The 16,394-nt window shown below is 43.8% G+C and overlaps 1 protein-coding gene across 1 annotated transcript in view; it reads left to right on the top strand.

Moving 5' to 3' along the window:
• LOC141049024 (saccharopine dehydrogenase-like oxidoreductase) overlaps positions 1 to 9,897 on the top strand; it is a 187,525-nt gene extending 177,628 nt beyond the window's left edge. Inside the window, exons 10-12 of the mRNA XM_073545125.1 lie at positions 6,024 to 6,135; positions 6,253 to 6,334; positions 9,687 to 9,897. Of these exons, the coding sequence (XP_073401226.1) occupies positions 6,024 to 6,135; positions 6,253 to 6,334; positions 9,687 to 9,789 (297 nt within the window). The 3' untranslated portion in view covers positions 9,790 to 9,897. The remainder of the gene's footprint in view (positions 1 to 6,023; positions 6,136 to 6,252; positions 6,335 to 9,686) is intronic.
• Positions 9,898 to 16,394: the final 6,497 nt, after the last annotated feature.

Genomic DNA, 16,394 nt, shown 5'->3' with positions numbered 1-16,394 from the left:
ATACTTTCCTTCGTTAAGATTTGGTTCAGGTGATCACTTAATCAGAAGCACATTAAGTAGAATGAGGTGTACTCTGTTTGGAATTCCACTGACACTGGAATAGAATGTCTGTCAGACATGTAGAGAAGCTGGTTTTTATAAAACTGTGCAGTGGTCTCTTAATTTTTTCCAGCGCTGTATATATTATCTCAATAATTAGAATACTTTATTACACCTGCTTGAAAAATGATTTTTTTATTTTAATAACTGTAATTTTTATTAAATCTTATAAAATTTTACAATCCAAATTTAAACAAAACAATCACAATTTGGCTTACAAATTAGAGGATCAGAAACAGTCGAGTACAATTAGAATGAATGCTTAGAAGTCGTTTCCCCTCTAGTGCCATCAAAACCTATTGTGCAGTAGACCTAAAAAAGACAAAGTCCAACAGCAGTTATACATGATGCCAAGTTAAGATGACTCCATCCCCATACTAGTATTAAAAATTCTTATAAAACCACAATACTAAATAAAACGAGACATACACATAGGAAAGGGAAGAAGAAACCTGTTGAAAAAACTACATGCTACTAACTCGTGAAAATTGGGAGCCCAGACGTGAAAAATGATTTTTAAATCCGAAATGTTTGCCTACTGAAATGTATGTTCAGTAAATGCACTCAATACTTGGTCAGGGCGCCTTTTGCATCAATTACTGCATCAGTGAGGCATGGTATGGAGGCAATCAGCCTGTGGCACTGCTGAAGTGTTATGGAAGCCTAGGTTGCTTTGATAGCAGCCTTCAATTTGTCTGCATTTTTGGGTCTGGTGTCTCTCATTTTCCTCTTGACAATGCCAAATAGATTCTCTGTGGGGTTAAGGTCAGGCGAGTTTGCTGACCAATCAAGTATAGTGATATTGTTTTGAAACCAGGTATTGTACTTTTGGCTGTGTGGACAGATGCCAAGTTCTGTTGGAGAATTAAATTTCGCCTTCCCCCATGACAGCACCACGGAGAGAGGGGATCCGCCCTTCAGGGACAGGAAACCTACAGATAAAGAGTGATATCTCTCCCTCGCATTAGTTGGTTTCCTGTTCCTGATGGGGAACCTTCAGTATGGTGTACCTGAAGATTGAAGAAAAGAAAATGGTGTCCAGGTCTGGCTAGACCGATACAGGCAATGGGGATCCCCTTCCACGGCTGGTGCAGGGTCCTGAAGCCACCACTGCTGGGAGCGATGGGTCTTGCAGGGTGAGCGGAGGAGAGTGCAGCCGTCACAACATACTCCCGTGTTGCCTCCAGGTGTCCTGTCTGTGCATGCACAGGGACACGCCGGAGCGCCCCCTGATGATGTGGACACATGGTCGGAGGAACTTCCGGTGAGAAGACTGGAAGGAGCACAGATGAACGTCGGGCAGCTGGCTTCAAAGGCGAGCGGGGTAAGACGCTCCCTGCGGCATTGGCGTTCCCCTGTGGGAATGGAGGCACAGGCCAGTGAACCAACGCAGCAGCCAAGAAGACAGAGGATGCGACTGCATGATACCCTGTCTCTGTGGAGTGGACGTTCCAGCAGCCATTCTACTCAATTGAGCAGGAGTTCCGGAACGGTGGATAAGTCTCCAGCCTTCAAAGGCCCAACAGGGGACCCTATTACTCCTTCGAAACCAGTTCCCGCGGCTGCATCTGAGCAGTGAGTGAGCTTTGTGAAAGTTTACTTTGTAATTGGGGTCTGGATTTATGCAGGGAGGAGAATGCTTGGCTAAGTCCAAGCACAGGAGCTGCCCAATGTGTAAAGAGGATTTACCTGTGACCTAGGAATAAAGATTCTTCCACTCGTGCATAGAGTAAGTATGTGAGGAAAGCCCAAATTTCGCCTTCGAATTAAGATCTGTGATCAAGACGGAGGTTGGAAACACCTTTAAGTCCCTCTACTGGGGGGAGTACTGCTAAGAAGCAAAAGATTTGAGGAGGTTCCCTGAATCTGAGACCAGTAGTTCCGAGGAAGGAAAGGGAGACTCTGGCTGACTCTTATTCATCATCAGAAGAAGAGCTGGGAGGGCTCCATTGTTTCCCTTTAGAAGAAAGAGCGGGTCTAGTCAAGGCAGAAAGAGCCACGATGGATGTGGTGGCTCCTTGCCCAGAAAAGAAAATGCAGGATGTCATGTTTGGGGAACTTGGGCAGAAGAAACGTAGGTCATTCCCTCTAAATGATAATATACAGTCCCTAATTAAAAGGGAATGGGATAGACCTGATCGGAAAAATCATATATCTGTAATATTTTTTTATATGTTGATTTCTTATATGTCTTGTTTGGTATTACTTAAAAAGTGCCCACTATCAGAGATTACTACAATTGTAGTGTATATTGATATTTGCTGTGGTGCCAGTTGCCTAAGCCTAGTTGGGCTAGAACCTGTGCACATTGTGTCTTATTTTTATGAGCGCTGCTAATAGCCGGTAGCTCCATCCAGACACGTCATGGCAGTGCGCTGCTGCGATCCGGTATCTAGGCTGGGTGCCTGGTGACCCGGAGGATGACGTTACGTCGTCCTCCTGATCACACGGGATGCCGACCGCCTATGTCAGTGCCGGGGGTGTGGCATCACGGCTATACGCGCCGATTGATGTACCCAGCGTTTACATGCTATAGCAAGCGCCTTTATTTTTCATCTAAGATAATTATATAGCTGTGCATAAATGTGAATCGAGACATATGTAATGTCAACAATACAGCGCACTTTGCACAAGGAGAAGCTGTATGGGAGAGTGATGCGAAAGAAGCCGTTTCTGCAAGCACGCCACAAACAGAGTCGCCTGAGGTATGCAAAAGCACATTTGGACAAGCCAGTTACATTTTGGAAGAAGGTCCTGTGAACTGATGAAACAAAGATTGAGTTGTTTGGCCATACAAAAAGGCGTTATGCATGCGCTGTATTGTTGACCGATGCACAGTGACACCATCTGCAGCAAGATGATGCTGCAGGTCTTTGGAGGTGGTCTGTGGATTGTCCTTGACTGTTCTCACCATTCTTCTTCTCTGCCTTTCTGATATTTTTCTTGGCCTGCCACTTCTGGGCTTAACAAGAACTGTACCTGTGTTCTTCCATTTCCTTACTATGTTCCTCACAGTGGAATCTGACAGGTTAAATCTCTGAGACAACTTTTTGTATCCTTCCCCTGAAAAGCTATGTTGAATAATCTTTATTTTCCGATCATTTGAGAGTTGTTTTGAGGAGCCCATGATGCCACTCTTCATAGGAGAATCAAATAGGAGAACTACTTGCAAGTGGCCACTTTAAATACCTTTTCTCATGATTTGATACACCTGGCTATGAAGTTCAAAGCTCAATGAGGTTACAAAACCAATTTAGTGCTTCAGGAAGTCAGTAAAAAGTAGTTAGGAGTGTTCAAATCAAGAAAATGATAAGGGTGCCCATACTTTTGCACCGGTCAAATTTTGTTTAAATGCAGATTGCACATTTTCTGTTAGCACAATAAACCTCATTTGAATCCAGAAATATAACTGAGTCCATCAGTTATTAGATATATGAAACTGAAATACCTGTTGCAAAAACCAAAATTGTTATAAAGAAAAAAGGTTAACATTAATAGGGGTGCCCAAACTTTTACATATGACTGTATGTAGTTACTTACTCTTTAGATTAAGTGTTCACATCTTGGTTGCTTGATTAAAGGGCCCGTTACACACAGCGATCTCGCTGGCGAGATCGCTGATTTTGTGACACATCAGCGATCTTTCCAGCGAGATCGCTGTGTGTGACATCCAGTAGCGATCGCCCCCCCCGCGGGGTATCGTTGATCGTGCTGGATCATCCTGGCCCGTTTTTTTCATCGCTGGTCTCCCGCTGGCCAGCGCGCATCGCTGCCTGTGGCAGTGGGAGCCAGCAATGAGCGACGCACGCTGGATACCGACGTAAACATCAGGTTTCTAAGGGCTGCGGGGCCCTGCAGGCAGGGCGGGGCACAGACCGGAGTAGCTCTGCTATCTGCTACTCCAGTCTGTCAGACCGGAGTAGCAGATGGCAGAGCTACGCCGGTCTGTCTGCGCCACCCTGCCCTCCACCTCCCGCCCTGCCTGCAGTGCACGCTGGTGGTATCTAGGGTAAACATCGGGTTTCTAAGGGCCCCGCAGCCCTTAGAAACCCGATGTTTACATTGGTAACCAGCGTGCTTGCTGGTCCTGATCGCTGGAGGGGCTGTCTATGTGACAGCTCACCAGCGATCAGCTGACAATGTCCCAGTGATCCCATCCACGTCGGATCGTTGGTGGGATCGCTGGAACATCGTTGTGTGTAACGGTACCCTTAACACTCCTGTAGTGTCCTTGAAGCTATAGCTTCAGATTTAGAGGATTAGCTTTGTTTACTTTAGGTAAGCATCTCTGCCTGTTCTTGTTTTTTTCCTGATTATTGGTGTTGTCTATTGGTCATGAGTGGCTTGACACAAGGAATGCGACACTTGTAGCCCATGTCTTGGATACTCCTGTGTGTGGTGGCTCTTGAAGCAATGACTCCAGCAGCAGTCCACTCCTTGTGAATGGCCCCTAAATTTTTGAATGGCCTTTTCTTAACGATCCTTTTGAGGCTGCGGTTATCCCAGTTGTTTGTGCACCTTTTTCTACCACACTTTTTTTTCCTTACTCTCAACTTTGCATCAATATGCTTGGATACAGCACTCTGTGAACAGCCAACTTCTTTAGCAATGAAGTTTTGTGGCTTACACTCCTTGTGTACATCTGGACATCTGTCAAGTCTTCAGTCGTCTCCATGATTGTGGAGCTTACTAAAACATACTAAGGGGCCTTTTGTAAACGCTTTGCAGGTGTTCTATGTTAATGTTAATTATGCTAATTTACTGAGATAATGACTTTTGGGTTTTCACTGGCTGTAAGCCATAATCAACATTAACAGAAAGAAACACTTGATGTTGATCATTCTGTTTGTAATCACTCTATATAATGAGTTTTACGCTTTGTTTTGAAGAACTGCAATGACCGTATTTTTCGGATTATAAGACGCACTTTTATGCTCCCCAAAATTAGGGGGAAAATGGGGGTGTGTCTTATAAACCGAACACTGTTCTTACCAAGGGGTCAATGCTGCGGGCCTGGAGCTGGGGGTATTGTGGTGGAGGTACAGCAGCAAGCAGTAGCCTTGCAGCGGCAGCATATGACGGCCGCCATTTTTCTTCTGGGGCCCGGCTCCCAGCTTTTCACTCGGCGCAGGCGCAGATGGAGGTAGGTCATGATCTCCATCCGTGCCTGCCTCTATGCTATGTGATGTCTCCAGGAAAATGGCTGCGGATGCAGTGCGGACGCAGATGGAGATCACGGCACCAAGATCTCGGGAGATTAGATCTCAGCGCCAAGAACGCCATCTGCACATGCACCACTCCGGCAGCCATTTTCCCGGAGTCCACCGCATAGTAAACAGTGCAGGGGCTCTGGCCTTTCACAAAATGTTGGCGGAGCCGCTGCACCACCGAACACCCACAGCGCAACTCTAGCCTCTGAGACCCTGCTCCACTGTGTCCTGCACCACCGAACACTCCTTTCTCCCAGTCTGGGGTCCGCAGCATCATCCCACTCCTGCCTCCACCAGCAGCGACCCTGGGACCCCGCCTCACTGCAGCCACCAACCCCGGTAAGCAATAAGACGTGTGGATTGTAAGAAGCACCACCATTTTATTAAAAAAAAGGGTTTTTTCCTATCTTTCTCCACAAAACTTGGGATGCGTTCTATAATCCGTGCATCTTACAAACTGCAAAATACGGTAACTTTTTGATATTCTAGTTTTATGAGAAGCACCTTTTGTATGTGTATATATGCGTGTGTGTGTGTGTATATGTATGTGTGTGTATGTATATATATATATATATATATATATATATATATATATATATATATTATAATATTTTATCTAAGGAGACATGTTGAAGAACTGTGGATTATTCATTATGAAAATATGAATATTATGTCTGCAATAAATTTATTTGCTACTAAATATTGTACTGACAGATGGCAGAATCTTCCTTCTCAATGACATTCTTCGGGGAGGGATACAGTCAGGGCATAGACCCACAACAGGGGAAACCCAATGTGAAAATCTGCACACAGGTTTCAGGACCAGGTAAGTTTTCTCCTCTTTGTCAAACTAAACTTCTAGTAAAATAATGTCAATTATCTGAAAAGTGTTCTTTTCTGAAATAGAATTTTCTAAGTATTTTTCCCAAACATTGCTTCACAGAAGCTGGGTATGTTACTACCCCAATAGCCATGGTTCAAGCCGGAATGACTATTCTAAAGGAGCCAGAATCTCTTCCAAAAAGGTACCTGTCGTAGTCAAATATAAATTGTTTACCAATCTAATCTAATTGTCGGTGCAAAACCTCTTGGACATACAGTATGTCACAAAAGTGAGTACACCCCACACGTTTGTAAATATTTTATTATATTTTTTTTCATGGGGCAACACTGAAGATATGACACTTTAATGTAAACTAGTCAGTGTACAGCTTGTATAACAGTATAAATTTGTGTGCCCTCTAAATAACTCAACAAATTTGTTCATGTCTAAGCCGCTGGCAACAAAAGTGAGTACATCTCTAAGTAAAAATGCCAAATTGTGCCCAAAGTGTGAATATTTTGTGTGGCCACCATTATTTTCAAGCACTGCCTTAACTCTCTTGGGCATGGAGTTCACTAGATGCCACTAGAATCTTGTTCCACTTCTCCATGATGACATCACGGAGCTGGTGGATGTTATTGCGCTCTTCCACCTTCTGTTTGAGGTTTCCCCACAGACGCTCAAAAGGGTTTAGGTCTGGAAACATGCTTAGGCTATGTGCACACGCTGCAGATTCACCAGCGGATTTCTCCGTGCGGATCTGCAGGTAAAACTGCAGGTAAATTGACCTGCGGTTTTCCTGCGGATTGGCCAGCGGTTTTCCCCTGCGGTTTGACACCTGGACAATGGAATAGGTGTCAAACCGCAGCGGAATCCGCAGAAAGAATTGACATTTCGCAGCTTTTCCGCAGTGAAAAAAACGCAGCATGTGCACTGCGGATTGTAAATCCCATAGACTTACATGGTACTGTACACTGTCTGCGGAACTGCTGCGGATCCACAGAGGCCAAATCCACTGCGGATCCGCAGTAGAATCCGCAGCGTGTGCACATACCCTTAGCCAGTCCAGCACCTTTACCCTCAGTTTCTTTAGTAAGGCAATGGTCGTCTTGGTGTGTTTCGGGTTGTTATCAAGTTGGAGTACTGCTCTGCGGCCCAGTTTCTGAAGGGAGGGGATCATGCTCTGCTTCAGTATGTCACAGTACATGTTGGCATTTATGTTTTCCTCAATGAACTGTAGCTCCCCACAGTCGGTAGCACTCATGCAGCCCAAAACCATGACTCTCCCATCACAATGCTTGACTGTAGGCCAAGACACACTTATCTTTGTACTCCTCACCTTGTTGCTGCCATACACTCTTATACTTATTTGGTTCAGATAGTGTTATCTTGGCTTTCTGGAACCATGTCCTTGGTCTGCTTGTCTTCCGCAAACAGTTTGTGGATTTTCTTGTGCATCATCTTTAGAACAGGCTTCCTTCTGGGATGACAGCCATGCAGATCAATTTGATGCAGTGTGCAGCCTATGGACTGAGCACTGACAGGCTTACCTCCCCCCACCCCTTTAACTTCTGTAGCAAGGCTGCCAGCATTCATACGCCTATTTTGAAAAGACAATCTCTGGAGATGACGCTGAGCACGTGCACGCCATTTCTTTGGTCGACCATGGCGAGGCCAGTTCTGAGTGGAACCTGTGTTAAACTGATGTACAATCTTGACCACTGAGCTGCATCTCGGTTTCAGGATGTTGGCAGCCTTCCTATAGCCTAGGCCATCTTTATTTATAGCAACAATTCTTTTTTTTTTTTTAGATCCTCAGAGTTCTTTGCCATGAGGTGCCATATTGAACCAGTGATGAGTATGAGCGAGTGTGAGAACGATAGCACCAAATTTATCACTCCTGCTCCTCCCCATTCACACCTGAGACCTTTGAGACATTTTGTAGAATCCTCTGTTTTTAATTTATATTGTTTAACTTTAATCCATTAAAGGGGTTGTCTCGGCTTATGATATCGATTTTCTATCAACATCCTCACTGCAACTCAGCTACCATTCACTTCAATGGAAGCAGAGCTGCAATTCCCTTAATTTCATATCCGCTTGCCCATTGATCTACTTTCCTTAATATTGAATTTGCAAAACAAAGACTGAAAAATTGTGAAATTATAAAAATTCCGGGATCAAGAGACTTGGTAGTAGTAGTAGTAGTAATAATAATAATAATAATAATAATAATAATATGCAAATCATGAAAAAATGGAGACAAGATTTTTCAAAACATCTCTATTTGGTGTAGAATATGATCACTACCCGCAAAAATACATGCACTTCCACGCCTTGGCTTGCTATTAATGGTTGCCTGAGGACTATTTTGCAACACTGAATGCCTTTGGGCATGTAAAATATGCAAGATCCACTGCTGGCAGTTCTCATTGCAATTGTCACCTATGGAGCACATTCAGGACGTCATTGATCGCCAAGTCCAAAGGCACTGCAGGCTATGGTAGTATGTTTAGGCCATGCAGGCTTCTCACAGTAATACAAACAATATGTGGCTTAGTGTAATGTTGAATAATTGCTCCTGGTACAAATAGATACACTTTGGAGAAATCGCTGTAACACCGAGCTGTTGGTGTATCTGGAATGAACACTAGAGCAGCCCGATTACCATATATTATGCCACCCCACAGCATAATCCCGGGAGTAGGACCGATGTGACATTGCCTCGTGAAGGTCTCTTCAAGGTACTGCCCGCTTGGTCTCCAGATGGAGACGTGAAGTTGGAGTTGAGCTCTATCCTCTTCAGTGATTAGCCCCACTTTTCGTCTTGGATGCAACAAAAGCCAGAGATTGGTCTGGTGGTTATGTGGGCAATGCCATGAAGAGGCCTTCACACGAAAACTACTTCCGTGATTAAAGGGTGAGGTAGCATAATGTACTGTACCCCTCTTGCCTTCTTTTTAGGTACACTAACATCTCGGCATTACATTGGTTTGGTGGTGGAACCACTAGTACAGCCAGTAAGTTCTCCAGTGTGCCTCAAGAGCCATTTTTCAACACATAATTCCATGACTTTTCAATCTTGATGCTGGAATTTCAATGTTGAGGAGTGTGTATCAATGACTTATCCTGGGGGATAAGGTCATAAGCCTGGATAATCCCTTTTATTCTTTTTGTACAAGATTCAACATTTTTCACATGTACGTAGTGAGGTTCCTGAAAAACGTCTATAAACCAGGTTGTATGTCTGAACAGTTTTGCTGCATTTTCTGCGCTATTGTTTATTCATGGTGTAATCTGAATTTTAACCCCTTAACGACCATCGGTACGCCTTTTAACGGCGGCAGTTAAGGGTACTTATTCCTCAGCGCCGCTTTTCAAAAGCGCTGAGAAATTAGGTTATAGCGCCCCCCAGAGTCGGAAAATTTCAGTGGTCTCGGCTACCGTGACACTGGTCAGAATTGTAAAAATTGGCTTAGTCATTAAGTACAAAATTGGCTGTCACTAAGGGGTTAATAAATATATATGTATATAAATTTTTTTTTGTCTTCCAGTGGAGGAGTGTACACTCCAGGAGCAGCATTTTCAAAAACCAAGTTGATTGACCGACTGAACAAGGCTGGCATTCATTTTACTGTTCTCAGCAAGTTGGAGTAATACTTTCCACTATAACTACCTGCATGACAAGCTGGTTCAGAACTTAATAACACATTTGATATATTTTTCAAATGAAAATGAATTGCTTTAATAAAACGAGAATTGTAACCATGTTTTTCATTAATAAATAACAAAGTCTATACTAAAGGGGTATACTCACAGTATGAAATTGGTATAGTTGGAGAGCATGAAAGTAAATATGTTTACAATTAACTTGCTTTTTCTATCAGCTTTCATTCTCCTTTTGTGATATTTTTTATCTTGCATAATGTACAACTTTGTGCCAAGGACACCAACCACCAGAGGCTGGCTGAGCATGTGCAGTTGTTACCTTCCAATAGAGGGGTTAAACCCTAATATACCAGCCAACTCTCCCCTTCCCCTTGAATTCTATACAGCAAATATCTGCTTTATTCTTCCTACCAGCCCCTGACCTATTATCAGTCATGCAAAATCACAATCACTTAGGCCACCAGCAGCATTTTCCAGAGCAGTTCTTGTACTCCTTGCTTTCACTTTCCAAGCCCTATTTTTGCTCAAAGTGGTAACAGATTCCAGGTCAAGTAATAATAGACCGTTAATGTGCCACTCTAACCTCTCTAAGCGAGCACAAACTCGGTAGACTAAGCTGCTAAAGCAGAATTGTCACTCAAGGAGGTGTGCGCCCTTACCCCCACAGTCCCAACAGTAAGGAGGCGAAAAGCTGTGCAGCAGTGTGCTGCTGAGCACACAAGTTACGAAAAACTTTACAGTAAGTAGTTTGTTATGGCTAGTTCAGAAATGGCATGCTTCTGTTTTTGTTAAGGAAGACCTTGCACCATGTTTTTTCACGCTGAACTGGACAGACAGTATGGCTACAGAGCGGAATAAAACCTGTTTTGTCTTTTTTCGCCTCTCCTTTTGCGGGTATTAAACATTAATTCATTAGGGGCCAAATGCTTTTATTTTTAAGTCCGAGTGGGGTTATGTACTTCGTTTCCCCGTATGATGCTGACCATTCATAAGTGGGCAGCAATACTCAAAGGAAAGAAGAACATGCTTCCAACAAAACATAGAACAGGTTTCTCACTGCATGAGATGTTATCACACAGACCTGATCTGCTGGTCTAACCTGTATGAGTCAGTGTAGGACCATGCAGCTGAGGTGTATTACATTGCAAACCTTTCTATAATACTTCCTCCTTTCATAGCACTGTCAGCTCTGCTATACTTCCCCATTTCCCACACTTCTTTTCAGAGCTAAGAGCTTAAAGTGTCAGTATCATAATTTAAAAGATCAGTTGAGCAAAACAGACATGCGTGTCAGATGTGATGACTGTCTGATTTCACTGCAAAGCAACTTCCTGTTGTGGATAAGGGTACCGTTATACATAACGATGTCCCAGCGATCCCACCCACGATCTGACGTGGATGGGATCGCTGCGACATTGTTAGCTGATCGCTGGTGAGCTGTCACATAGACAGCCCTTCCAGCGATCAGGACCAGCGAGCATGCTGGTTACCAACGTAAACATCGGGTTTCTAAGGGCTGCAGGGCCCTTAGAAACCCGATGTTTACCCTAGATACCAGCGTGCACTGCAGGCAGGGCGGAAGGTGGAGGCAGAGCACAGACAGACCGGCATAGCTCTGCTATCTACTACTCCGGTCTGACAGACTGGAGTAGCAGATAGCAGAGCTACTCCGGTCTGTGCGCCGCTCTGCCTCCACCTCCCGCCCTGCCTGCAGTGCACGCTGGTATCTACGGTAAACATCGGGTTTCTAAGGGCCCCGCAGCCCTTAGAAACCCGATGTTTACATTGGTAACCAGCGTGCAGCGTCGCTCATCGCTGGCTCCCACTGCCACACGCAGCGATGCGTGCTGGTCAGCGGGAGACCAGCGATGGAAAAAATGGCCCAGCACGATCAGCGATACCCGGCAGGGGGGACAATCGCTGCTGGATGTCACACACAGCGATCTCGCTGGAGTAATCGCTGATGTGTCACAAAATCAGCGATCTCGCCAGAGAGATCGCTGTGTGTAACGGGCCCTTTACTCCTTAGTGTAATCTGACATCCTGCTCTGAACTATCTGCAGAGCCATTACACCTTGAGCATAACTGTGATTATTGACACCTCTCAGGACAGAGTGTGGAAGGAGAAGCAGTATAGGAAGGCTGACAGTGCTATGAAAGAAGATGAGATAAATGTTTGTAATGTGACATCACTAAACAAGGCTGTACCACTCCTTCCTACTCACTGACTCATGCAGGAGGTTAGAAATGAGCGAATTCAGTCAAGTTTGAATTTGACTGAATGCGTGGTTGTTCTTAGATAACTTACTGTTTAATGTCTTTCTATGCTCTGAGGTCTGGAGAAACCCCAGAGCATAACAAACATAATAAGTAAAATATTACAAACAAAATCTTTTTACGCTCAGCTCCCCATCCCCACCGCTTATTGCTGTCACCCATCCAGTCTTTAAGGCATCTCAGATTGCTGCTCTCTCTGAAATTCCCAGTCTTCTCAATCTGGGCCAGGACTTCTGTCTTTGATGGAGCATAGGTGGGTTTTGCACATGCGCACAAGGTCACAGTGTATGTCATGAGTTCATGACGCTGCAACCTTTCACATGCTTGTGCAGAAGCCTCTTGAGTTCTCATCAAAACTAGAAGTACCGTTCCAGCTTGTGAGGCCCAAGTAGAGGCTGAAGATGTGGTGGGGTGTTGTGAGTTCATTTTTCGCTTCACCATTGAGGTCTGATGAACTCCCTCCTCTGGTGAAGGAAGGTAGTGAGACTGATTACCAAACACCTGGGCAGCTAGATGATAACTGGGTGGCTGGAATTGAGGACTGGATATAAGGCTGCCGACGCCCTTCTTCCTGGCTGGTGATTCTGTTATGATGAGTCACCGAAGGAGGAAAAAACAAAATACAGCTAAGTCCAGAAAAACCAGAGAGGTTGGCAGCTATCGGATTGCAGACCCCTGAACCTATCCACAACTAGCAGTAGCCATGGGGGGTTCCTACGGTGCCCTAGACCCCTCGATCACAGCCGGAGAACTACATAGCCTAAAGACAGAAAGGGGAAAAACTAAACTGCCCCAGAGCAGACCCCAAAGCAATAGGCAGCCCCCTACATATAATGACGGTGAAGCAAGATGAAAACACTAACACAGATAGAAAGATAGGTTGAGCAAATGATGGGGCCCAAGCTAACTACATAGGACAGGATAGGAAAGCTGCTGTCTGCCATCCGCAAAAACCCTATCAAAATGAGCCAACCGACTAATAGGAAAAACAGGCCCTGAAGTCGCTAGGGTTCAAAAGACTATATCAGCACTCAGGTATATTCTGAAGACAGAGCAAAAGATCAACAGATCAGAGACAAAAATGGAATTCAGCTCACCCCCGGCCGGGGATGGCAGAACTCCCAAAAAACAAGGCAAGACAAAAACAAAACTGAAGAGTACAAAGCAGAGCAGAAAAACTTAGCTTTGAGATGCAGGAATCAGACTGGTCTCAAAGAATCCAGCAGGAAACTCACCAGCCAGGAAGAAGGGCGTCGGCAGCCTTATATCCAGTCCTCAATTCCAGCCACCCAGTTATCATCTAGCTGCCCAGGTGTTTGGTAATCAGTCTCACTACCTTCCTTCACCAGAGGAGGGAGTTCATCAGACCTCAATGGTGAAGGGAAAAATGAACTCACAACAGTCGGGACTGCACGGGTGAGGTAACTATTATGGAGAGGTGAGTATAAGGAATCTTTTTTTTTTTTCTTTTATTGACGGCCTTTTATAATTTAGAAAAATGTTTGTTTTTTTTGCTGAATTTGCACAGAAGCGAATAAAAAATAAAAACACATTTTGATTTTTTTAAAAATTTGAGTAGAATTCAATTCAACTTGGATTTATTTGCGCATCTCTAGCCAGGAGATCAGAGCTGTGTCACTTACATCTCACAGATTGGGAAGCCCACTGTAAGCTATGGTGGAGCATGTTCTTTTTTTGTTGCTGTCTGCTTATGAGCTTGTCGCCGTAGGGCCGCCACCAGGTTCGCACCATTATCGGACACGGCCTTCCCTGGATGCAGGTTTAGCGGAGACAGCCATTGATGAAATTCAGCCTGGAGAGTTGTCCACAACTCTTCAGCTGTAAGACCGAGATCTCCAAGGCACATCAATTTTAATACTTCCTGATTGCAGTGAGCCCTGGCTACGCAGTACGGAGGTGGTGGGGATTCGCTCTGCACTATTGGAACGCGTGTCTCATTACGGCAGAGCTTCAGGGCGCAGGTGGAGGCCCTAGTGGAGGAGGCAGAAGCAGTGGAGGAAGTGTTAAATGTAGAGGTTTGTCCTGCAAGCCTTGGGGATTTTAAGACTTGTGAAGCAGTGCCTGCCCCCCCAGCCACCAGAGTCACCCAGTGCCCTGTCAGCAAGATGTAATGCCCTTGGCCATGCTTACTGAAATGCACCCTGGCAGACAGAGATTGTATAAAGGAACAGGTGATGTTGTCTGCGACTGTATTGTAAGGGTTCCAATGGATTGTGATGAATAAGAAAATGCTCACACAAGAATTGAATTTACTAAATTGATTTACTTAAGTGATAAGATCAAATAATAAACAGTATAAAACTATAAATACATATCCATTAATCAGAAACAAGCATTATTCATACGTTACATTATTCAGATAGACGTCGACCAGCCATCCTCCAGGAGCCAAGAGAGACTGAGCACGTGTCCTGGTTCTTTTAAATGTCCAGCTAAAAGGTGTGTCCAGCCCCACCATGTGGGGAATGATGTCACAAGTCTATTGTCCATTGGCTATAAACACATCCCCTCAATACCTGTTTTAACCAGTATATAATACAGGAAGCTGGAGGAGGGGGCCTCATGTGTGCCACATGGCAGAAATACAGCAAGCTGGAGGAGGGGCTTCGGAGCACATGATAACATCCATGGGGAAAGTTAACACACCCAATCTAATTAGGGTAATTGCCTTGAATATCAATGGTCCTTTGTTGGTAGATAAGTGTAAGCCAGTTATTTGCTCTGCTTGGACAATTTGACCATCTGGTTGAAACAAGTTTCAATGACCTTCTAGGAAAGTTCAGAGAGCTGAATATATAGTATAACTGATTGAAACTATATCAATAGTTGGTATTAATTAATTGGAGTGTTGAAACCATTAAAAATAAATCATAGTATACATTCCACCCCTTGTTTTCAATCACTTTAATTAACCTGCCACTAAACTATACCATTTATCATTATGTGCATTGCTCCTTTATATGTATATTTATTTATTTGCTACCAATAGAAAACCGCTTGGTAAAAAATAACATCCTGGGCTTAAAACGGAACAAAAACAACATTGGACCAACAGGTAATGAAATATCAAATGTCTGTAGAAATCTTCTTTCTTCGGATCTTCTTGACCGCAATTTTTTAAATGGGTCTCTGTTGCAGGGAAAGCACGGGGATTATTATGCCCTCATCCCTTTGGGGTGACTTCACTACTTTCCCTGGTTAGGAAAAGAACAAACTCTAAAGAGCAATCTGTCCCTGCCCTTCATGACATTAACCCCTTGTTTCTCCAAAGCAATGGGTGAGGGAAGTGCAGGTGTCCATGGCTGAGCATAAGAGTACCTTTCATCTTCTATTGCTGCAGCTGTTCAGGGCCTCACTTTATCTGCCATTTGCATCAGCTGGCAGTCATGAGGATTCACCCTGGTTGACTGTTCAGCATCATCTGGGCTCAGTCTCAGCGCTCAATTGGACATCTTCAGTCTGACACACAAGACACAGCCTGCACTGAGGGAAAGGGAAATTCACAATCATACTTGAAAGTTCCAAAGTCTTGGCAGAGCTAACTCAGTCCAAAGCAACAGTCCAAAATAACTCAGTCCATGATATATTCACAGTCCAAGATAGAATAACTTGTTCAGTATAACTCAATCCTGGTGGCTTGTTTTCCACCCCTTGATCAAATTAATCAAACAAAATTACCGTAGGTTTGTTGGTCCAAATTAATTGTGCCCAGAATGACCTTTGAAATTTTCTACTGTACCAAATATTTCTACTCTAGATAATAACTACTACTAATCAGAATCAGTACAATTACATGTTAAGGAAAACAGAACCCAAGCCAATTTGCTATTAACCCAATTCTAGCAAATTATTATTTTCACATCATAATATAGTATATATATTACATATACACACACTCTGGTTAAACCTAATGCACTCATTCAGTAAGCAGGATTCTCATTTATATATAGACAAACACACACTTTGGGTACCCACACATTTGCACTGCATGACTCAGGTGTAGGTGAACAAAGCTATATCAAGACATTAACAAACTAGCATTCATTGAAATCATTTAACATATACTTCAAAACCCAATTTGCATGGGAGCTCCCAAAAAATGAAAAATGTTAAAACTCAAAAATAAGTCATAAAATATAATCTTATATTAAATGGACTCCTTTTCACTACTGCAGGAATGAACTATTTACTGTGCACTGTATTTACATGTTAATTAAATGGCCAAGGTTTCTTCTTTCACTCCTGCAAACAAAAGGTTAATTACACACCCCACCCCCCAATCCAACATGTAGTGG

Source organism: Dendrobates tinctorius, unplaced genomic scaffold (genome assembly GCF_039654945.1).
Source record: "Dendrobates tinctorius isolate UK_male_01 unplaced genomic scaffold, ASM3965494v1 ptg000140l, whole genome shotgun sequence".
NCBI lineage: Eukaryota > Metazoa > Chordata > Amphibia > Anura > Dendrobatidae > Dendrobates > Dendrobates tinctorius.
This window is presented reverse-complemented; position numbering and strand designations above follow the sequence as displayed.